A 24,929-nucleotide genomic window follows, 5' to 3' on the forward strand; every position below is an offset into this window, starting at 1 on the left:
AGATTTAGGATGCGGCAGTCCAGCCGCAGAATGTGCAAGTTGAATCGTGCTACAGATCCAGCGAGCAATAGACTGCTTTGAAGCAGGCGCACCCAACTTGTTGGGCGCATGCAGGATAAATAGCGAGTCAGTCTTTCTGACTCCAGCTGTCCTGGAAACATAGATTTTTAGGGCCCGGACTACGTCCAGCAACTTGGAGTCCTCCAAGTCACGAGTAGCCGCAGGCACAATAGGCTGGATCAAATGAAACGCTGAAACCACCTTTGGGAGAAATTGGGGACGAGTCCTCAATTCCGCCCTATCCATATGGAAAATCAGATAAGGGCTTTTACAAGACAAAGCCGCAAATTCTGCCACACGCCTGGCCGAAGCCAAGGCCAACAGCATGACCACTTTCCACGTGAGATATTTTAGTTCCACGGTTTTAAGTGGTTTAAACCAATGCGACTTTAGGAAATCCAACACCACAATGAGATCCCAAGGTGCCACTGGGGGCACAAAAGAGGGCTGAATATGCAGCACTCCCTTAAAAAATGTCTGAACTGCAGGTAGTGAAGCCAGTTCTTTTTGGAAGAAAATCGATAGAGCCGAAATCTGGACCTTAATGGAACCCAATTTTAGGCCCATAGTCACCCCTGATTGTAGGAAGTGCAGAAATCAACCTAGCTGAAATTCCTCCGTTGGGGCCTTCCTGGAATCACACCACGCAACATATTTCCGCCATATGCGGTGATAATGGTTTGCGGTCACTTCTTTCCTAGCTTTAATAAGCGTAGGGATAACTTCCTCCGGAATGCCCTTTTCCTTCAGGATCCGGCGTTCAACCGCCATGCCGTCAAACGCAGCCGCGGTAAGTCTTGGAACAGACAGGGCCCCTGCTGCAGCAGGTCCTGTCTGAGCGGCAGAGGCCATGGGTCCTCTGAGATCATTTCTTAAAGTTCTGGGTACCAAGCTCTTCTTGGCCAATCCGGAACAATGAGTATAGTTCTTACTCCTCTCCTTCTTATTAGTCTCAGTACCTTGGGTATGAGAGGCAGAGGAGGGAACACATACACCGACCGGTACACCCACGGTGTTACCAGAGCGTCCACAGCTATCGCCTGAGGGTCCCTTGACCTGGCGCAATATCTTTTTTAGCTTTTTGTTGAGGCAGGACGTCATCATGTCCACCTGTGGCCTTTCCCACCGGTGTACAATCATTTGGAAGACTTCTGGATGAAGTCCCCACTCTCCCGGGTGGAGGTCGTGTCTGCTGAGAAAGTCTGCTTCCCAGTTGTCCACTCCGGGAATGAACACTGCTGACAGTGCTAACACATGATTTTCCGCCCATCGGAGAATCCTTGTGGCTTCTGCCATTGCCATCCTGCTTCTTGTGCCGCCCTGTCGGTTTACATGGGCGACCGCCGTGATGTTGTCTGACTGGATCAGCACCGGCTGGTGTTGAAGCAGGGGTCTTGCCTGACTTAGGGCATTGTAAATGGCCCTTAGTTCCAGAATATTTATGTGTAGGGAAATCTCCTGACTTGTCCATAGTCCCTGGAAGTTTCTTCCCTGTGTGACTGCCCCCCAACCTCGAAGGCTGGCATCCGTGGTCACCAGGACCCAGTCCTGTATGCCGAATCTGCGGCCCTCTAGAAGATGAGCACTCTGCAGCCACCACAACAGCGACACCCTGGTCCTTGGAGACAGGGTTATCAGCCGATGCATCTGAAAATGCGATCCGGACCACTTGTCCAACAGATCCCACTGAAAGATCCTTGCATGGAACCTTCCGAATGGAATTGCTTCGTAAGAAGCCACCATCTTTCCCAGGACTCGCGTGCAGTGGTGCACAGACACCTGTTTTGGTTTTAGGAGGTCTCGGACTAGAGATGACAACTCCTTGGCCTTCTCCTCCGGGAGAAATACTTTTTTCTGTTCTGTGTCCAGAACCATCCCCAGGAACAGTAGACGCGTTGCAGGAACCAGCTGCGACTTTGGAATATTCAGGATCCAGCCGTGCTGTTGTAGCACTTCCCGAGCTAGTGCTACACCGATCAACAACTGTTCCCTGGACCTCGCCTTTATAAGGAGATCGTCCAAGTACGGGATAATTAAAACTCCCTTTCTCCGAAGGAGTATCATCATTTCGGCCATTACCTTGGTAAATACCCTCGGTGCCGTGGACAGACCAAACGGCAACGTCTGGAATTGGTAATGACAGTCCTGTACCACAAATCTGAGGTACTCCTGGTGAGGAGGGTAAATGGGGACATGCAGGTAAGCATCCTTGATGTCCAGTGATACCATGGAATCCCCCTCGTCCAGGCTTGCAATCACCGCCCTGAGCGATTCCATCTTGAACTTGAACCTTCTTATATAAGTGTTCAAGGATTTTAAATTTAAAATGGGTCTCACCGAACCGTCCGGTTTCGGTACCACAAACATTGTGGTATAGTAACCCCGTCCTTGTTGAAGAAGGGGTACCTTGATTATCACCTGCTGAGAATACAGCTTGTGAATCGCCTCCAGCACTGCCTCCCTGTCCGGGGGAGCTGTCGGCAAGGCAGATTTGAGGAAACGGCGAGGGGGAGACGTCTCGAATTCCAGCTTGTACCCCTGAGATACTACTTGTAGAATCCAGGGATCCACCCGTGAGCGAGCCCACTGGTCGCTGAAGTTCTTGAGACGGGCCCCCACCGTACCTGGCTCCGCCTGTGGAGCCCCAACGTCATGCGGTGGACTTAGAGGAAGCGGGGGAGGACTTTTGTTCCTGGGAACTGGCTGTATGCTGCAGCTTTTTCCCTCTACCTCTGCCTCTGGGCAGATAGGACGCGCCTCTAACCCGCTTGCCTTTCTGGGGCCGAAAGGACTGTACCTGATAATACGGTGCTTTCTTTGGCTGTGAGGGAACATGGGGTAAAAATGCTGACTTCCCAGCTGTCGCTGTGGAAACGAGGTCCGAGAGACCATCCCAAACAACTCCTCACCCTTGTAAGGCAATACTTCCATGTGCCTTTTAGAATCTGCATCTCCTGTCCACTGCAGAGTCCACAATCCTCTCCTGGCAGAAATGGACATTGCGTTTATTTTAGATGCCAGCCGGCAAATATCCCTCTGTGCATCTCTCATGTACAAGACAGCGTCTTTAATATGCTCTACGGTTAGCAATATAGTGTCCCTGTCTAGGGTATCAATGTTTTCCGACAGAGAATCTGACCACGCAGCTGCAGCACTGCACATCCATGCTGAAGCAATAGCCGGTCTCAGTATAATACCTGAGTGTGTATATACAGACTTCAGGATAGCCTCCTGCTTTCTATCTGCAGGCTCCTTTAGGGTGGCCGTGTCCGGAGACGGTAGTGCCACCTTTTTTGACAGACGTGTGAGCGCTTTATCCACCCTAGGGGATGTCTCCCAACGTGACCTGTCCTCTGGCGGGAAAGGGTACGCCATTAGTAACCTTTTAGAAATTACCAGTTTCTTATCGGGGGAAGCCCACGCTTCTTCACACACTTCATTTAATTCATCAGATGGGGGAAAAACCACTGGTAGTTTTTTCTCCCCAAACATAATACCCTTTTTTGTGGTACCTGGGGTAATATTAGAAATATGCAACACATTTTTCATTGCCGTAATCATGTAACGGGTGGCTCTATTGGAATGTACACTAGTATCATCATCGTCGACACTGGAGTCAGTATCCGTGTCGACATCTGTGTTTGCCATCTGAGGTAGCGGGCGTTTTAGAGCCCCCGATGGCTTTAGAGACGTCTGGGCAGGCACAGGCTGAGAAGCCGGCTGCCCCACATCTGCTATGCCGTCAAACCTTTTATGTAAGGAGTCGACACTGTCGCGTAATTCCTTCCACATAACCATCCACTCAGGTGTCGACCCCGCAGGGGGTGACATCACATTTATCGGCACCTGCTCCGCCTCCACACAAGCCTCCTCATCAAACATGTCGACACAGCCGTACCGACACACCGCACACACACAGGAAATGCTCTGACTGAGGACAGGACCCCACAAAGCCCTTTGGGGAGACAGAGAGAGAGTATGCCAGCACACACCAACAGCGCTATATAACACAGGGATTAACACTATAACTGAGTGATTTTTCCCAATAGCTGCTTGTATACACAATATTGCGCCTAAATTTAGTGCCCCCCCTCTCTTTTTTACCCTATGTAGTCTGGAAACTGCAGGGGAGAGCCTGGGAGCGATCCTTCTAGCGGAGCTGTGAGGGAAAATGGCGTCAGTGTGCTGAGGGAGATAGCCCCGCCCCTTTTTCGGCAGACTTCTCCCGCTTTTTTTTATGTATATCTGGCAGGGGTACTTTACACATATATAGTCTCTATGACTATATTATGTGTTATTTGCCAGCCAAGGTACTCAATATTGCAGCCCAGGGCCCTGCACCCATCAGTGACCGGAGTGTGAGGTGTGCATGGGAAGCAATGGCGCACAGCTGCAGTGCTGTGCGCTACCTTGATGAAGACCGAAGTCTTCTGCCGCCGATTTCCAGGACCCTCTTCTTGCTTCTGGCTCTGTAAGGGGGACGGCGGCGCGGCTCCGGGACCGGACGACCGAGGCTGGGCCTGTGTTCGATCCCTCTGGAGCTAATGGTGTCCAGTAGCCTAGAAGCCCAAGTTAGCTGCAAGCAGGTAGGTTCGCTTCTTCTCCCCTCAGTCCCACGTAGCAGTGAGTCTGTTGCCAGCAGATCTCACTGAAAATAGAAAACCTAACAAATACTTTCTTTTTCTAAGAGCTCAGGAGAGCCCCTAGTGTGCATCCAGCTCAGCCGGGCACAAGATTCTAACTGAGGTCTGGAGGAGGGTCATAGAGGGAGGAGCCAGTGCACACCAGGTAGTCCTAAAGCTTTCTTTAGTTGTGCCCAGTATCCTGCGGAGCCGCTATTCCCCATGGTCCTTACGGAGTTCCCAGCATCCACTAGGACGTCAGAGAAATTCTAGTTTACTACACTATGGAGCACTTTGTCTACCTCCCCCTTGTGTTACACGTCTATACTGATCTACCCATCCATTGACGATGAACAGGCATCCACTCATAAGTGTGTGATTAATCATTTATTTATATAGCGCTCATTCTAGGATTCTCGGCGCTTTATTGATTGAGGAAATAATTTTTCCTGTTTGGGCTTATAACCCATAGTGTTACAGACTGCACCCCTGTACTGAGACCGCTGCCGCAGTGCACGGGCGGAAGCAGGCGCAAGTCTAGAGGCGGAAGCAGGCGCAAGTCTACAGGCGGAAGCAGGCGCAGTGCACGGGTGGAAGCAGGTGCAAGGCTAGAGGCGGAAGCAGGCGCAAGTCTACAGGCGGAAGCAGGCGCAGTGCACGGGTGGAAGCAGGCGCAAGTCTAGAGGTGGAAGCAGGCGCAAGTCTACAGGCGGAAGCAGGCGCAAGTCTACAGGCGGAAGCAGGCGCAGTGCACGGGTGGAAGCAGGCGCAAGTCTAGAGGCGGAAGCAGGCGCAAGTCTACAGGCGGAAGCAGGCGCAAGTCTACAGGCGGAAGCAGGCGCAGTGCACGGGTGGAAGCAGGCGCAAGTCTAGAGGCGGAAGCAGGCGCAAGTCTACAGGCGGAAGCAGGCGCAAGTCTAGAGGCGGAAGCAGGCGCAAGTCTAGAGGCGGAAGCAGGCGCAGTGCACGAGCGGAAGCAGGCGCAAGTCTAGAGGCGGAAGCAGGCGCAGTGCACGGGTGGAAGATGGCGCAAGTCTACAGGCGGAAGCAGGCGCAAGTCTACAGGCGGAAGCAGGCGCAAGTCTACAGGCGGAAGCAGGCGCAAGTCTAGAGGCGGAAGCAGGCGCAAGTCTAGAGGCGGAAGCAGGCGCAAGTCTAGAGGCGGAAGCAGGCGCAAGTCTAGAGGCGGAAGCAGGCGCAGTGCACGGGTGGAAGCAGGCGCAAGTCTAGAGGCGGAAGCAGGCGCAAGTCTAGAGGCGGAAGCAGGCGCAAGTCTAGAGGCGGAAGCAGGCGCAAATCTAGAGGCGGAAGCAGGCGCAGTGCACGGGTGGAAGCAGGCGCAAGTCTAGAGGCGGAAGCAGGCGCAGTGCACGGGTGGAAGCAGGCGCAAGTCTAGAGGCGGAAGCAGGCGCAGTGCACGGGTGGAAGCAGGCGCAAGTCTAGAGGCGGAAGCAGGCGCAAGTCTACAGGCGGAAGCAGGCGCAAGTCTACAGGCGGAAGCAGGCGCAAGTCTACAGGCGGAAGCAGGCGCAAGTCTACAGGCGGAAGCAGGCGCAAGTCTACAGGCGGAAGCAGGCGCAGTGCACGGGTGGAAGCAGGCGCAAGTCTACAGGTGGAAGCAGGCGCAAGTCTACAGGTGGAAGCAGGCGCAAGTCTACAGGTGGAAGCAGGCGCAGTGCACGGGTGGAAGATGGCGCAAGTCTACAGGCGGAAGCAGGCGCAAGTCTAGAGGCGGAAGCAGGCGCAGTGCACGGGCGGAAGCAGGCGCAAGTCTAGAGGCGGAAGCAGGCGCAGTGCACGGGTGGAAGATGGCGCAAGTCTACAGGCGGAAGCAGGCGCAAGTCTAGAGGCGGAAGCAGGCGCAAGTCTAGAGGCGGAAGCAGGCGCAAGTCTAGAGGCGGAAGCAGGCGCAAGTCTACAGGCGGAAGCAGGCGCAGTGCACGGGTGGAAGATGGCGCAAGTCTACAGGTGGAAGCAGGCGCAGTGCACGGGTGGAAGATGGCACAAGTCTACAGGTGGAAGCAGGCGCAAGTCTACAGGCGGAAGCAGGCGCAAGTCTAGAGGCGGAAGCAGGCGCAAGTCTAGAGGCGGAAGCAGGCGCAAGTCTAGAGGCGGAAGCAGGCGCAGTGCACGGGCGGAAGCAGGCGCAAGTCTAGAGGCGGAAGCAGGCGCAGTGCACGGGTGGAAGATGGCGCAAGTCTAGAGGTGGAAGCAGGCGCAAGTCTACAGGCGGAAGCAGGCGCAAGTCTACAGGCGGAAGCAGGCGCAAGTCTACAGGCGGAAGCAGGCGCAGTGCACGGGTGGAAGCAGGCGCAAGTCTAGAGGCGGAAGCAGGCGCAAGTCTACAGGCGGAAGCAGGCGCAAGTCTAGAGGCGGAAGCAGGCGCAGTGCACGGGCGGAAGCAGGCGCAAGTCTAGAGGCGGAAGCAGGCGCAAGTCTAGAGGCGGAAGCAGGCGCAGTGCACGGGTGGAAGATGGCGCAAGTCTACAGGCGGAAGCAGGCGCAAGTCTAGAGGCGGAAGCAGGCGCAAGTCTAGAGGCGGAAGCAGGCGCAAGTCTAGAGGCGGAAGCAGGCGCAAGTCTAGAGGCGGAAGCAGGCGCAAGTCTAGAGGCGGAAGCAGGCGCAGTGCACGGGTGGAAGCAGGCGCAAGTCTACAGGCGGAAGCAGGCGCAAGTCTAGAGGCGGAAGCAGGCGCAAGTCTAGAGGCGGAAGCAGGCGCAAGTCTAGAGGCGGAAGCAGGCGCAAGTCTAGAGGCGGAAGCAGGCGCAAGTCTAGAGGCGGAAGCAGGCGCAGTGCACGGGTGGAAGCAGGCGCAAGTCTAGAGGCGGAAGCAGGCGCAGTGCACGGGTGGAAGCAGGCGCAAGTCTAGAGGCGGAAGCAGGCGCAGTGCACGGGTGGAAGCAGGCGCAAGTCTAGAGGCGGAAGCAGGCGCAAGTCTACAGGCGGAAGCAGGCGCAAGTCTACAGGCGGAAGCAGGCGCAAGTCTACAGGCGGAAGCAGGCGCAAGTCTACAGGCGGAAGCAGGCGCAAGTCTACAGGCGAAAGCAGGCGCAAGTCTACAGGCGGAAGCAGGCGCAAGTCTACAGGCGGAAGCAGGCGCAAGTCTACAGGCGGAAGCAGGCGCAGTGCACGGGTGGAAGCAGGCGCAAGTCTACAGGTGGAAGCAGGCGCAAGTCTACAGGTGGAAGCAGGCGCAAGTCTACAGGTGGAAGCAGGCGCAGTGCACGGGTGGAAGATGGCGCAAGTCTACAGGCGGAAGCAGGCGCAAGTCTAGAGGCGGAAGCAGGCGCAGTGCACGGGTGGAAGATGGCGCAAGTCTACAGGTGGAAGCAGGCGCAAGTCTAGAGGCGGAAGCAGGCGCAGTGCACGGGCGGAAGCAGGCGCAAGTCTAGAGGCGGAAGCAGGCGCAGTGCACGGGTGGAAGATGGCGCAAGTCTACAGGCGGAAGCAGGCGCAAGTCTACAGGCGGAAGCAGGCGCAAGTCTAGAGGCGGAAGCAGGCGCAAGTCTAGAGGCGGAAGCAGGCACAAGTCTACAGGCGGAAGCAGGCGCAAGTCTACAGGCGGAAGCAGGCGCAGTGCACGGGTGGAAGATGGCGCAAGTCTACAGGTGGAAGCAGGCGCAAGTCTACAGGTGGAAGCAGGCGCAGTGCACAGGTGGAAGATGGCACAAGTCTACAGGTGGAAGCAGGCGCAAGTCTACAGGCGGAAGCAGGCGCAAGTCTAGAGGCGGAAGCAGGCGCAAGTCTACAGGCGGAAGCAGGCGCAAGTCTACAGGCGGAAGCAGGCGCAAGTCTACAGGCGGAAGCAGGCGCAGTGCACGGGTGGAAGATGGCGCAAGTCTACAGGTGGAAGCAGGCGCAAGTCTACAGGTGGAAGCAGGCGCAGTGCACGGGTGGAAGATGGCACAAGTCTACAGGTGGAAGCAGGCGCAAGTCTACAGGCGGAAGCAGGCGCAAGTCTACAGGCGGAAGCAGGCGCAAGTCTAGAGGCGGAAGCAGGCGCAGTGCACGGGTGGAAGCAGGCGCAAGTCTACAGGTGGAAGCAGGCGCAAGTCTACAGGTGGAAGCAGGCGCAAGTCTAGAGGCGGAAGCAGGCGCAAGTCTAGAGGCGGAAGCAGGCGCAGTGCACGGGTGGAAGATGGCGCAAGTCTACAGGCGGAAGCAGGCGCAAGTCTACAGGTGGAAGCAGGCGCAAGTCTACAGGTGGAAGCAGGCGCAGTGCACGGGTGGAAGATGGCGCAAGTCTACAGGCGGAAGCAGGCGCAAGTCTACAGGTGGAAGCAGGCGCAGTGCACGGGTGGAAGATGGCACAAGTCTACAGGTGGAAGCAGGCGCAAGTCTACAGGTGGAAGCAGGCGCAGTGCACGGGTGGAAGATGGCACAAGTCTACAGGTGGAAGCAGGCACAAGTCTACAGGTGGAAGCAGGCGCAAGTCTACAGGCGGAAGCAGGCAAAGTCTACAGGCGGAAGCAGGCAAAGTCTACAGGCGGAAGCAGGCGCAAGTCTACAGGCGGAAGCAGGCGCAAGTCTAGAGGCGGAAGCAGGCGCAGTGCACGGGTGGAAGATTGCGCAAGTCTACAGGTGGAAGTAGGCGCAAGTCTACAGGTGGAAGCAGGCGCAAGTCTAGAGGCGGAAGCAGGCGCAGTGCACGGGTGGAAGATGGCGCAAGTCTACAGGCGGAAGCAGGCGCAAGTCTACAGGCGGAAGCAGGCGCAAGTCTACAGGCGGAAGCAGGCGCAGTGCACGGGTGGAAGATGGCGCAAGTCTACAGGCGGAAGCAGGCGCAAGTCTACAGGTGGAAGCAGGCGCAGTGCACGGGTGGAAGATGACACAAGTCTACAGGTGGAAGCAGGCGCAAGTCTACAGGTGGAAGCAGGCGCAGTGCACGGGTGGAAGATGGCACAAGTCTACAGGTGGAAGCAGGCGCAAGTCTACAGGTGGAAGCAGGCGCAGTGCACGGGTGGAAGATGGCGCAAGTCTACAGGTGGAAGCAGGCGCAGTGCACGGGTGGAAGATGGCACAAGTCTACAGGTGGAAGCAGGCGCAAGTCTACAGACGGAAGCAGGCGCAAGTCTACAGGTGGAAGCAGGCGCAGTGCACGGGTGGAAGATGGCACAAGTCTACAGGTGGAAGCAGGCGCAAGTCTACAGGTGGAAGCAGGCGCAGTGCACGGGTGGAAGATGGCACAAGTCTACAGGCGGTAGCAGGCGCAAGTGTACAGGCGGAAGCAGGCGCAAGTCTACAGGCGGAAGCAGGCGCAAGTCTACAGGCGGAAGCAGGCGCAAGTCTACAGGCGGAAGCAGGCGCAAGTCTACAGGCGGAAGCAGGCGCAAGTCTACAGGCGGAAGCAGGCGCAAGTCTACAGGCGGAAGCAGGCGCAAGTCTACAGGCGGAAGCAGGCGCAAGTCTACAGGCGGAAGCAGGCGCAGTGCACGGGTGGAAGATGGCGCAAGTCTACAGGTGGAAGCAGGCGCAAGTCTACAGGTGGAAGCAGGCGCAAGTCTAGAGGCGGAAGCAGGCGCAGTGCACGGGTGGAAGATGGCGCAAGTCTACAGGCGGAAGCAGGCGCAAGTCTACAGGTGGAAGCAGGCGCAGTGCACGGGTGGAAGATGGCGCAAGTCTACAGGCGGAAGCAGGCGCAAGTCTACAGGTGGAAGCAGGCGCAGTGCACGGGTGGAAGATGGCACAAGTCTACAGGTGGAAGCAGGCGCAAGTCTACAGGTGGAAGCAGGCGCAGTGCACGGGTGGAAGATGGCACAAGTCTACAGGCGGAAGCAGGCGCAAGTCTACAGGCGGAAGCAGGCGCAGTGCACGGGTGGAAGCAGGCGCAAGTCTAGAGGCGGAAGCAGGCGCAGTGCACGGGTGGAAGCAGGCGCAAGTCTAGAGGCGTAAGCAGGCGCAAGTCTAGAGGCGTAAGCAGGCGCAGTACACGGGTGGAAGCTGTCACAAGTCTAGAGGCGTAAGCTGCCGCAGTGGACAGGCAGGCGCTGACGCAGTGCACGATCGGAAGCTGGCGCAGTACACGGGTGGAAGCGGTCACAAGTCTAGAGGCGTAAGCAGGCGCAGTACACGGGTGGAAGATGGCGCAAGTCTAGAGGCGTAAACAGGCGCAGTGCACGGGCGGAAGCTGGCGCAAGTCTAGAGGCGTAAGCAGGCGCAAGTCTAGAGGCGTAAACAGGCGTAGTGCACGGGCGGAAGCTGGCGCAAGTCTAGAGGCGTAAAGAGGCGCAGTGCACGGGCGGAAGCTGGCGCAAGTCTAGAGGCGTAAACAGGCGCAGTGCACGGGCGGAAGCTGGCGCAAGTCTAGAGGCGTAAGCAGGCGCAGTACACGGGTGGAAGCTGGCACAAGTCTAGAGGCGTAAGCAGGCGCAGTACACGGGTGGAAGCAGGCGCAAGTCTAGAGGCGTAAGCTGGCAGAGTGCACGGGTGGAAGCTGGTGCAGTCTATTGGTGTAAGCTGCCGCAGTGGACAGGCAGACGCTGACGCAGTGCACGATCGGAAGCTGGCGCAGTGCACGGGCGGAAGCTGTCACAGTCTATTGGTGTAAGCTGGAGCAGTGCACGGTCGGAAGCTGGCGCAGTACACAGGCAGACGCTGACGCAGTGTCAGTGTGTCCAGGCTATACGCAGAAAATACCAAGTCACCTGTGAAGCGCCATACTTCCATTACTGTGCTGCATGTATGAGCTTTAATCTCATTTATACCCAAACACTACTAATAAGTCAGTGGATGATTACAGTGTAGAATGATGAACGCCACGTGATCTGTGACGTATAATGGATGTGGGAAATGAGACGCCTTATCTGTTCTTGTGTAATCAGAGATGGGGAACGTGACTTACTGCATTATTACATACACACTTACCTAATCCCCACGCCGCAGCTGCTGCCATCCTCGCCATCTTGGCGCACGCCTCCTCGCTGACGTTAGTCCAGTTCTCACAGCATTGCTGATGAAGCTGCCCCCTATGAGATAGGATCAGAGGTGTTACATGAATCTCCATCACCAACTGTATGCCCAGAGAACACAGCCTCCTAGTACATGTGTACTCTCAATACGCAGCGTCCGCGAGCTGACCGGTCCCGCGGATGTCAATCGCATCGCTAGGTTAGTGTTCTCCTACAGCCGCACACAGAATACAGGCACGCTGCATGTCATTGTAATCAGCAATCCTCTGCGTGTTTATATAGTGCAGCATATTCCACTGCACAACTGGACACAATGATAACACAAAGCTGTGTAATAACAGACAGACACAGAGGCAGGAGGGCCCTGCTCGCAGCTTACACTCTATAGGGAGAAACACAAGGAGAGGCTCTTGGTGCGACGTTCACCAGAGGTCAGCAGGAGGTCACACTGACGATCATAGAAAGTGTATGCGAGGATGAGAGGACAGAACACACAGACGTATATTAATGACGCATTTTAATGAAAACCGCTGCATGAAATGATGCTCGACGGTACCAAGTCATGGTGAGACTAGAACGTGGACACATCTGTATCACTAGGAGCTGTGACAGGGTACACACTAATACCACCTTCACATTCACTATCAGATCCCGGCACTCAATATACCAACGTCAGAATCCAGCCAATACAAATCCCGACCTCGAGCGCAGTGTACCTCTACCCTAGTGGGAATACTGGGCGGCTGACGGGACATCCACCGACGGCAAATTCCCTACTGTCGTAATTCCTGCGTCTGCATTTTGACTGCTGGAATCCCATTGTTCGGTAAATTAACTGCATCCTCATGCCTGCCATCTATGTGCACCACCAGAACCAGCAATACCCCCAATCTACCTCTCCTGTAACTGTCTCTGTATCTCCCCATGCCTGCCATCTATGTGCACCACCAGAACCAGCAATACCCCCAATCTACCTCTCCTGTAACTGTCTCTCTGTATCTCCCCATGCCTGCCATCTATGTGCACCTCCAGTACTAGCAATACCCCCAATCTACCTCTCCTGTAACTGTCTCTCTGTATCTCCCCATGCCTGCCATCTATGTGCACCTCCAGTACTAGCAATACCCCCAATCTACCTCTCCTGTAACTGTCTCTCTGTATCTCCCCATGCCTGCCATCTATGTGCACCTCCAGTACTAGCAATACCCCCAATCTACCTCTCCTGTAACTGTCTCTGTATCTCCTCATGCCTGCCATCTATGTGCACCACCAGTACCAGCAATACCCCCAATCTACCTCTCCTGTAACTGTCTCTCTGTATCTCCCCATGCCTGCCATCTATGTGCACCTCCAGTACCAGCAATACCCCCAATCTACCTCTCCTGTAACTGTCTCTCTGTATCTCCCCATGCCTGCCATCTATGTGCACCTCCAGTACTAGCAATACCCCCAATCTACCTCTCCTGTAACTGTCTCTCTGTATCTCCTCATGCCTGCCATCTATGTGCACCTCCAGTACCAGCAATACCCCAATCTACCTCTCCTGTAACTGTCTCTCTGTATCTCCCCATGCCTGCCATCTATGTGCACCTCCAGTACTAGCAATACCCCCAATCTACCTCTCCTGTAACTGTCTCTCTGTATCTCCCCATGCCTGCCATCTATGTGCATCACCACTTCCAGCCATACCCCCAATCTACCTCTCCTGTAACTGTATCTCCCCATGCCTGCCATCTATGTGCACCTCCAGTACCAACAATACCCCCAATATACCTCTCCTGTAACTGTCTCTATGTATCTCCCCATGCCTGCCATCTATGTGCACCTCCAGTACCAGCAATACCCCCAATCTACCTCCTGTAACTGTCTCTGTATCTCCTCATGCCTGCCATCTATGTGCACCACCAGAACCAGCAATACCCCCAATCTACCTCTCCTGTAACTGTCTCTGTATCTCCCCATGCCTGCCATCTATGTGCACCACCAGAACCAGCAATACCCCCAATCTACCTCTCCTGTAACTGTCTCTGTATCTCCCCATGCCTGCCATCTATGTGCACCACCAGTACCAGCAATACCCCCAATCTACCTCTCCTGTAACTGTCTCTGTATCTCCCCATGCCTGCCATCTATGTGCACCACCAGTACCAGCAATACCCCCAATCTACCTCTCCTGTAACTGTCTCTCTGTATCTCCCCATGCCTGCCATCTATGTGCACCTCCAGTACTAGCAATACCCCCAATCTACCTCTCCTGTAACTGTCTGTCTGTATCTCCCCATACCTGCCATCTATGTGCACCTCCAGTACTAGCAATACCCCCAATCTACCTCTCCTGTAACTGTCTCTGTATCTCCTCATGCCTGCCATCTATGTGCACCACCAGTACCAGCAATACCCCCAATCTACCTCTCCTGTAACTGTCTCTCTGTATCTCCCCATGCCTGCCATCTATGTGCACCTCCAGTATCAGCAATACCCCCAATCTACCTCTCCTGTAACTGTCTCTCTGTATCTCCCCATGCCTGCCATCTATGTGCACCTCCAGTATCAGCAATACCCCCAATATACCTCTCCTGTAACTGTCTCTCTGTATCTCCCCATGCCTGCCATCTATGTGCACCCCCAGTACCATCCATACCCCCAATCTACCTCTCCTGTAACTGTCTCTCTGTATCTCCCCATGCCTGCCATCTATGTGCACCTCCAGTACTAGCAATACCCCCAATCTACCTCTCCTGTAACGGTCTCTCTGTATCTCCCCATGCCTGCCATCTATGTGCACCTCCAGTACCAGCAATACCCCCAATCTACCTCTCCTGTAACTGTCTCTGTATCTCCCCATGCCTGCCATCTATGTGCACCACCAGAACCAGCAATACCCCCAATCTATCTCTCCTGTAACTGTCTCTGTATCTCCCCATGCCTGCCATCTATGTGCACCACCAGTACCAGCAATACCCCCAATCTACCTCTCCTGTAACTGTCTCTCTGTATCTCCCCATGCCTGCCATCTATGTGCAACTCCAGTATCAGCCATACCCCCAATCTACCTCCCCTGTGTCTCTGTATCTCCCTATGCCTGCCATCTATGTGCACCACCAGTACCAGCAATACCCCCAATCTACCTCCCCTGTATCTCTGTATCTCCCCATGCCTGCCATCTATGTGCACCTCCAGTACCAGCCATACCCCCAATCTAACACTCCTGTAATTGTCTATCTGTATCTCCCCATGCCTGCCATTTATGTGCACCTCCAGTACCAGCAATATCCCCAATCAACCTCTCCTGTAACTGTTCTCTGTATCTCCCCATGCCTGCTATCTATGTGCACCACCAGTACCAGCAATACCTCAAATCTACGTCTCCTGTAACTGTCTCTCTGTATCTCCTCATATGGACTCCCTCAGGCTCCCCAGTTCCATAGTAACCACCTCCCCGTAAATCTCCATAATAGCATGATTTGCCCATGGGAAAAAGTTGAGAATGACACAAATATGAATTGTCTCAAAGTCTGCTGCCTCAGTCTTTATGATGGCAATTTGCACATACTCTAGAATGTCCTGAAGAGTGATCAGATGAATTGCAATTAATTACAAATTCCCTCTTCACCATGACAATTAACTTAATCTCAAAAATATTTCTACTGCATTTCATCCGTGCCACAATAGGACCTGCTGACATCCTGTCTGTGATTTTCTCGTTAACAGAGGTGAGTGTTGACGAAGACAAGGCTAGAGATCACTGATTGAGCTAGAACAACAGACTGGAAACTTTAAAAGAATGGTGGTGGTTGAAATCATTGTTAACCTGCAAGGAAACACGTGCAGTCATCACTGCTTTGCACAAAAAGGGTTTCACAGGCAAGGATACTGCTGCTAGTAAGATTACATCTAAATCAACCATTTATCGGATCATCAAGAACTTCAAGTGGAGAGGTTCGACAGTGTGAGGAAGGCTTCAGGGCGCCCAAGAACGTCCAGCAAGCTCCAGGACAGTCTCCTAAAGTTGATTCGGCTGAAGGATCGGGGCACCACCAGTGCAGAGCTTGGTCTTGAATGGCAGCAGGCAGGTGTGAGTGCATCTGCATGCACAGTGAGGCAAAGACTTTTGTAAGATGGCCTGGTGTCAAGAAGGGCAGCAAAGAAGCCACTTCTCTTCAGGAAAAACATCATGCGTTGTGACGGAACCAGGGATGACTTTGCCCAATTTATGAGCCAGCCATGGCTTTGTAAACAGGCTATTGTCAATTGCAGATGGCCCTGGAGAGTTTCCTGGGAATGAACCAGGATTATTAGGTTGTCCAGGTATGGGAAAATTATTATCCCCTGATGACGGAGATAAGCTGCCATTACCACCATAATTTTGGTGAACACTCTTGGAGCTGTATCCAGTCCAAATGGTTGGGCCTGGAACTGAAAGTGTTGCCGGAGGATAGCAAACCTGAGATAGCACTGTTGGGAAGGTGCTATAGGCACATGCAGGTAAGCATCCTGGATATCTAGGGATACCATAAAATCCCCTGGCTCCATTGGCAAGATAATGGAACGTAAAGTCTCCATATGAAACCAAGGCACCCAAATGTATTTGTTCAGAGCTTTGAGATTGAGAATGGGCCGGCATGACCCATTCAGTTTCTGTACTAGAAACAGGTTGGAATAAAAACCTTGTCCCTGCTGTGCAGTAGGGACCAGTACTATAACCCCTGATTGTAGCAACTTCTGAACTGCCTACTGTTAAGCCCTGGCCTTCGTTTCCACTGAAGACGGGCTGGTACAAAAAGAAAACTTTGTGGGAGGTGCTTCTTGAAGGCAAAAGCATAACCATGAGAAACCGCTTCTTGAACCCAGGCATCTGTGGTGGACTGCTGCTAGGTCTGTGCAAATAGAAGAAGTCGGTCTTCCACCCTGGGTCCCGCAGGTGGAGGCCCGTGTCAGGCTGATGGCTTATCTTCTGGTTTGGAAGCAGGTCCCCTGGTGGCCCAATGCTTTTTAGTCTTAGCAGATTCATCAGATTGGGACTGTTTGCCAATACCCTTTCCTTTTGCTTTTCCTTGGGTCCGAAAGAGCCGAAAAGCTAGAAACTTAGGTTTGGATTTGTAGGAAGATGGAAACTTCACTTTCTTGGAGTCTGCTTCTGACTCCAATGTACTGTTTAATTCTTTACCAAAAAGAATATCTCCAGCAAAAGGTAAAGACTCTAGTACCTTTTGGACTCTTAGTCAGCCTTCCATGTACATAGCCAGAAGCTACTATACCCATATCAAAGGCTGCTTCTTACATAAAGACAGCTGCTCGTTTAATATGTGCAATATGGGACTTTTGTTCTGTAGACGCCAATGACAAATTGTCTTCCAATGCATCAGCCCAGGCCGCCACTGCTTTCACCATCCAGGCTGAAGCCATTGCCGGCCTAACAACTGCTCCTCCTGATAAGGAAAAAACAGTTTTTAGAAAACCATCTACAGTATCTTTCTACCCGTTACATAATTTAATGATGTTGAAGGCAGAGATAATGTAGATTTACGCACCAACCGAATGACATGTGTATCTACCTTGGGAGCAACCTCCCTTTTCAAACAATCCCCAGCCGGAAGAGGATAATGAGAATTCCATTTTTTCAGAATTCTGAACTTTTTACTGGGTGTGACCCAAGCTTCTTGCATGATTTCCGTCAGCTCTTCTGACTCCGGAAATTCAGTCCTGACCGTTTTTGGACGTTTAAAACAAATGCCTTGGATTTTAACAAAGGCTCTGCTGCCTCCTCTATGGATAGAATGGCTTTCACAGCACTAATTAGTTCAGGTCTATCCACTGAGATGGGACCCTCATCCTCATCTCTGTATGCAGACTCCGAATGTAAGGAATCCTCATCCTCTGAAGTGTCCCCTTCTGAAACATGTGTAGACTGTGAAGAGGTTGTTTGATGTCTGTGTGATTTACTTTCCACAGGCCTTTCAGCCTGTTTTTGTTGAAAGGCTGCAGATTCCTGGACTGGATGTGATCAGATCCAGGGGGAATGTTGCATGTAAGGGTGAACTGGGTAATCTATCCCTGGTATGAGAGCTGGCACTATCCGCTCAGCTATATTGGATAATGTATGTGCAATGAAGCCCATGGGGGTTTGGTTTGAACCTGTGCCTGCCTTGGATTATTAAGGAGGCTTTGGTGAAAGCTGAAAACAATTCACACAATCCATTTTGTACCAGATCTTGAGAGGTTAACCCAGCTTTACAGGACAAACATGAAATCAGTGTTGGTGCTGCTGTGGAGAGTGCATTCTCCTCACCCTTGCCTCTTAGACATGGTAAACAAATCACACACCTGTATGGTGTTAACTACACAATTTGTGACCGTATTCACTTTAAGCTTGCTAAAGTGATATACATTCCGATCCCTCTCTGCCTTGCACCAGCATTGAGAATCGGTATATACAAAGACAGCCGAACTGACGGAAATATAGTATAGTATAGAAAAAAGTCAGCAGCCACACTAGCAATCAGCCACAAGTTATACATTAGCATAATAAGCAATATGAGCATATATTCAACTACAGATTCATATCAGGTATGTAGGGGGAAAAAAAAAAAAAAAGGATGACTGCATTACCCTATATAGGACTTTTAACATATTAAGACACAGCGAAATAAACAGTAACAGTTGATCAGACTCGTATGCATCAGGCACTTATCCAACTACTCGTACCCCAATGTTAGGTAGAGACTCAGTGCTGTATCACCTGCCTCAGTAGAGTGAGACAGGATTTAGCCGTATTCAGTAGCACAGTGTAAGAAACAGTAAATGTATACAGACTCCTATGCATTAGGCACTTATCCAACTATTCATACTCAAAAGGTAGATATTAGACTTAGGTGGCAATTCCGAGTTGATCGCTAGCTGCTTTCATTCACAGCGCACCAATCAGGCAAAAAATCGGCACTTCTGCGCATGCGTATGGGGCGCAATGTGCACGCGCGACGTACTTTCACAACAGCCGATGCAGTTTCACACAAGGTCTAGCGACGCTTTTCAGTCACACTGCTGGCCGCAGAGTCATTGAAAGGAAGTGGGTGTTTCTGGGAGGTAACTGACCGTTTTCGGGGAGTGTGTGGAAAAACGCAGGTGTGTCAGATACAAACGCAGGCATGGCTGGCCGAACACAGGGCGTGTTCATGACATCAAAACAGGAACTAAACAGTCTGAAGTGATCGCAAGCTAGGAGTAGGTCTGGAGCTACTCTGGAGCTGCACAAATTATTTTGTAGCAGCGCTGCGATCCTTTCGTTCGCACTTCTGCTCAGCTAAAATACACTCCAAGCAACTCGGAATGAGGGCCTTAGTGCTGTATTACCCATACTCAGTGGAGTGGAATACAGGGAGACTTTACCCCGCTTCCAGGATCGATCAATACGTTACCCAACGCTGAGCTGATCCAGACGCAAATAGTGAACACCAACACCCAAGTGAACACGTTGGCAGTGAACACAGACGCACCAGTGACACAGCCGCCTATGCTACGACAGAGTCAGTTAGATATCTAGCATCTCAGATGGAAGCAGGAAATCAGTTCATGGAGGGAGACTCAGAGGAAACTAGTCATGAACCGGGGGGGAGGGGCAACCAGGGGAGCGTCTTACTCCCCACTGCTGATATCAACCCCAGGGATAGTGGCCTCACACTAACCCCTGGAGCCTATGATCGCTGGTGCACCCAAGGTGGCAGCAGCGTCAGCAACTGTTCGGTAGTCTCCATCCCGAAAACAGTGCGGCTGTGTCTCACGTCTCCCCTGCTAAGCGGAACCGACGCCTGACCTTCTCCCCGTGCTCCGGCCACAGCCTGGTAATGTCAGCTGAACTTGCTAGTACATCCACACTGACGCCCGCTGAAACAGCACTGTACATGTGGGTAAGCGTTGGCGCGATCCGGTGGACAGTCATTGGAGTGACTCTTTCTAAGGTGCATATACAACGGTTTTTAGAAAGATCGCTCAAAAAGAATAAGACTAAAAATAAAATAATAAAAAGCTTATGGCAGCAAAAAAACAGCAGCCCCATGACCATGGTCCGGCACCAAACAAAAAAACTGATTTGCCCTAGCCAGGAGGCGGGGATATAGGAGACTGGCCCACTGCATTCTGGTAGGCCGAAAGCTTTTGATCGATTGGTGCCATTCCGCTGACGCTACCTCATATCCCAATGTTATCCTGTGGATAAACTGTGGATCCTGCAGTAGAAATGTAAAAGTATAAATCCTGTTTAGTACTGATAAATGGGGCTTCTGAGCTGTTGTGGAACTGCAAGTCCCAGCATGCAATATGAATCTGGCCTGTTTTGGAACTACAAGTCAGTAAGACAGGCATGTCCAAACTGCGGCCCTCCTGCTGTTGTGAAACTACATATCCCAGCATGCCCTGACAGTTTTGCTGTCAGAGAATGCTAAAGCTGTGTCAGGGCATGCTGGGATGTGTAGTTTCTCAACAGCTGGAGGGCCGCAGTTTGGACATGCCTGCAGTAGGAGGTAGATACTAGCTAACTACAAGTGGCAATCAGTCAGAAGCAGAAACTGCTTCTCGTGCGGCTGGTGAACTAACAGAGCCAGCATGCATTTGCAGCCTCAGACTGACAGGTGCAGACAGAGTCAGCAGCAGCGATTGTGACGTTAGGAAGTGCGGGTCACAGATGAATACAGAGACAGCAAGTCCTGTATATATGAGTGTACAGCTAGTGAGGGGCCAGCGTCCCAGAGATCGGCCGGGAAGACGCATGACCTCAGACCTCGGCAGCCACCGATTACATAATGTGATCACTCAGGGACAGAGTCTGGAAATTACGCCGTGAATCATAAAATAAATAAAAGATAATATTTAAAGATCTCAAATACAAAATTCATGTCTGGAAAGGGACGGGCTCATTAAAGGCAGAAATAGCCTTTCCATAAGTGACGCGGATCCAAACAGCAACAGCTGCTTTCAATTACGGGAGGAACAATATCTCCGACAAATGTTATTACCGTCACAATGTGAAACAAAGGTTCATTTATCCAGAGCCTGCCATGTAAATACTCCACATTCTGCTAACAAATAAAACTCTTCCATAACATTCTTCCTTCCAGTCGCTGTGTTATTCTTGGCCGCGTTCAGGGCTGAGAGAGAAATATGCGCTCTTCTGTTTAATTGGCTGCTCGCGTCTGTCCTTCATATTGCCATAGCAATCCCATTAACAATGATTGTGCGTTAGCTCCTATGTCAACATTCCAGCTTACTCTATCAGACAAGTATTTTCCTATACCCCATCACACTTCCATCTCCCGCTCGTCACAAGCGCACGGGGAAAATGTGCGGAACTTGTTTAGGCTGGAGCAGAGGGATGTGTGCAGGCTGCGTCCTGCCTGAGCCGACAGTATGCAGCATCCAGAGCCGTCACATATGGAATACATACATGTGTACAAGTCATTCTGTATTATTATATAGTAATGGATGCATAGTCTCTCAGGCACGCAGCGTGCCAGGCATAGCACAACACCAATGTGGTGACTGCGTACACAGAATTGCATGAGATTTTGCGGCAAGCCTCTACAGGGGAGCAGAAGTCAGCAGAGACTGTGCAGAGGGTCGCCTAAAGGGGCATTCCGCACAAGAGCAGATTATCTTCAGGGAGAAGCAGCAGCTGCTAGATATCACTGGCACGTACTGACGGCTGGTCTGATGTCCGACCCCTCCCACCAGTGTCAGTGATGTCACCATCACAGTCAGAGAGGGATGCACAGGCCACATACAGAGGGGGAAAGGTGAGGGCGTCCCTAACAGTACAATAGTAAAAGGTACTAATACAAGGCTCCATGAACAGTACTGTAAATTGAAGGATCATGATACATATTATGTATAAAGACTAAACCCATTATAAACAGGTGACTGCCACGTGGGATTCTACTCTGAGGCTTTGGGGCATTCGCTAATAGTACACGACCGGTGATCACTGCACAGGAAGCTAGGCTACAGCTGGAGAAGTACTTCTAGGTGGCAGAAGGTGGTAGGTGGTAAATACTGGGCTCTCTCTCTCTGTCACCCATGGGATGCACTGCGTACCATCCGGGTACATGTGGAATTCAGTCTGCCCTGATCTGCAATCACTCCCTAGGGATATAGAAGCAGTATACCAGGGATGCAGCTAGTCTGGTTAGGTGCCATTTACTATGAGCAGCACTACATATATTCCAGTGACAGCGGATCCTGATAACATCCGTCACCATTCCTGAATCCCATCCATATCTACAGAAATCACCAATTCCATCATCCTCTCCTGCACGAGTCTCATTATGTAACTCACGGTTCTATCAACAATACTGTACTGAGCCTGTATACAGCAGACAACTAAAGCTGGGTATACAACATGTGACAGTGCGAGCTAACGATGACATGTAATGAAACCCTGCATCCGCTGTACACTGGCACAATGTATTGTTACACGCTGCACGTATCACACTGCATCCGCTGTACACCGGCACAATGTATTGTTACACGCTGCACGTATCACACTGCATCCGCTGTACACCGGCACAATGTATTGTTATACACTGCATGTATCACACTGCATCCGCTGTACACCGGCACAATGTATTGTTACACGCTGTATGTATCACACTGCATCCACTGTACACTGGCACAATGTATTGTTACACGCTGTATGTATCACACTGCATCCGCTGTACACCGGCACAATGTATTGTTACACGCTGCACGTATCACACTGCATCCGCTGTACACCGGCACAATGTATTGTTACACGCTGTATGTATCACACTGCATCCACTGTACACCGGAACAATGTAATGTTACACGCTGCATGTATCACACTGCATCCACTGTACACCGGCACAATGTACTGTTACACGCTGCACGTATCACACTGCATCCGCTGTACACTGGCACAATGTATTGTTACACGCTGTATTTATCACACTGCATCCGCTGTACACTGGCACAATGTATTGTTACACGCTGCACGTATCACACTGCATCCGCTGTACACCAGCACAATGTATTGTTACACGCTGTATGTATCACACTGCACCCACTGTACACCTGCACAATGTAATGTTACATGCTGCATGTATCCCACTGCATCCGCTGTACACTGGCACAATGTAATCTTACACGCTGTATGTATCACACTGCATCCGCTGTACACTGGCACAATGTATAGTTACATGCTGTATGTATCACACTGCATCCCCTGTACACTGGCACAATGTATAGTTACATGCTGTATGTATCACACTGCATCCGCTGTACACCAGCACAATGTAATGTTACACGCTGTATGTATCACACTGCATCCGCTGTACACTGGCACAATGTATTGTTACACGCTGTATGCATCACACTGCATCCGCTGTACACCAGCACAATGTATTGTTACACGCTGTATGCATCACACTGCATCCGCTGTACACCAGCACAATGTATTGTTACACGCTGTATGTATCACACTGCATCCGCTGTACACCGGCACAATGTATTGTAACACGCTGTATGTATCACACTGCATCTGAAGTACACCGGCACAATATATTGTTACACGCTGTATGTATCACACTGCATCCGCTGTACACTGGCACAATGTATTGTTACACGCTGTATGTATCACACTGCATCCACTGTACACAGGCACAATGTATTGTTACACGCTGCATGTATCACACTGCATCCGCTGTACACTGGCACAATGTAATGTTACACGCTGCATGTATCACACTGCATCCGCTGTACACTGGCACAATGTATTGTTACGCGCTGCATGTATCACACTGCATCCGCTGTACACTGGCACAATGTATTGTTACACGCTGCATGTATCACACTGCATCCGCTGTACACTGGCACAATGTATTGTTACACGCTGCATGCATCACACTGCATCCGCTGTACACCAGCACAATGTATTGTTACACGCTGCATGTATCACACTGCATCCGCTGTACACTGGCACAATGTATTGTTGCACTCTGCATGTATCACACTGCATACACTGTACACTGGCACAATGTATTGTTACATGCTGCATGTATCACACTGCATCCGCTGTACACTGGCACAACATAATGTTACACGCTCCATGTATCACACTGCATCCGCTGTACACTGGCACAATGCATTGTTACATGCTGCATATATCACACTGCATCCGCTGTACAGCGGCACAATGTATTGTTACATGCTGTATGTATCACACTGCATCCGCTGTACACTGGCACAATGTATTGTTACACGCTGTATGTATCACACTGCATCCGCTGTACACCGGCACAATGTATTGTTACACGCTGTATGTATCACACTGCATCCACTGTACACTGGCACAATGTATTGTTACACGCTGCATGTATCACACTGCATCCGCTGTACACTGTCACAATGTAATGTTACACGCTGCATGTATCACACTGCATCCGCTGTACACTGGCACAATGTATTGTTACACGCTGCATGTATCACACTGCATCCGCTGTACACTGGCACAATGTATTGTTACACGCTGCATGTATCACACTGCATCCGCTGTACACTGTCACAATGTATTGTTACATGCTGCATGTATCACACTGCATCCGCTGTACACTGGCACAACATAATGTTACACGCTCCATGTATCACACTGCATCCGCTGTACACTGGCACAATGTATTGTTACATGCTGCATATATCACACTGCATCCGCTGTACAGCGGCACAATGTATTGTTACATGCTGTATGTATCACACTGCATCCGCTGTACACTGGCACAATGTATTGTTACACGCTGTATGTATCACACTGCATCCGCTGTACACCGGCACAATGTATTGTTACACGCTGTATGTATCACACTGCATCCACTGTACACTGGCACAATGTATTGTTACACGCTGCATGTATCACACTGCATCCGCTGTACACTGTCACAATGTAATGTTACACGCTGCATGTATCACACTGCATCCGCTGTACACTGGCACAATGTATTGTTACACGCTGCATGTATCACACTGCATCCGCTGTACACTGGCACAATGTATTGTTACACGCTGCATGTATCACACTGCATCCGCTGTACACCGGCACAATGTATTGTTACACGCTGTATGTATCACTCTGCATCCGCTGTACACCGGCACAATGTATTGTTACACGCTGCATGTATCACACTGCATCCGCTGTACACTGGTACAATGTATTGTTACACGCTGCATGTATCACACTGCATCCGCTGTACACCGGCACAATATATTGTTACACGCTGCATGTATCACACTGCATCCGCTGTACACCGGCACAATGTATTGTTACACGCTGTATGTATCA

The 24,929-nt window shown here is 51.7% G+C and overlaps 1 protein-coding gene across 5 annotated transcripts in view; it reads right to left on the bottom strand.

Annotated features, from left to right (window-relative positions):
* MTOR (mechanistic target of rapamycin kinase) overlaps positions 1-24,929 on the bottom strand; it is a 634,684-nt gene that overhangs the window by 321,404 nt on the left and 288,351 nt on the right. For all 5 annotated transcript variants that reach the window (XM_063948692.1, XM_063948690.1, XM_063948689.1 and 2 more), the window contains exon 33: positions 11,547-11,647. In XM_063948692.1, coding sequence (XP_063804762.1) covers positions 11,547-11,647 — 101 coding nt within the window. The remainder of the gene's footprint in view (positions 1-11,546; positions 11,648-24,929) is intronic.

This window comes from Pseudophryne corroboree (genome assembly GCF_028390025.1).
Source record: "Pseudophryne corroboree isolate aPseCor3 chromosome 10 unlocalized genomic scaffold, aPseCor3.hap2 SUPER_10_unloc_2, whole genome shotgun sequence".
Taxonomy (NCBI): Eukaryota; Metazoa; Chordata; class Amphibia; order Anura; family Myobatrachidae; genus Pseudophryne; species Pseudophryne corroboree.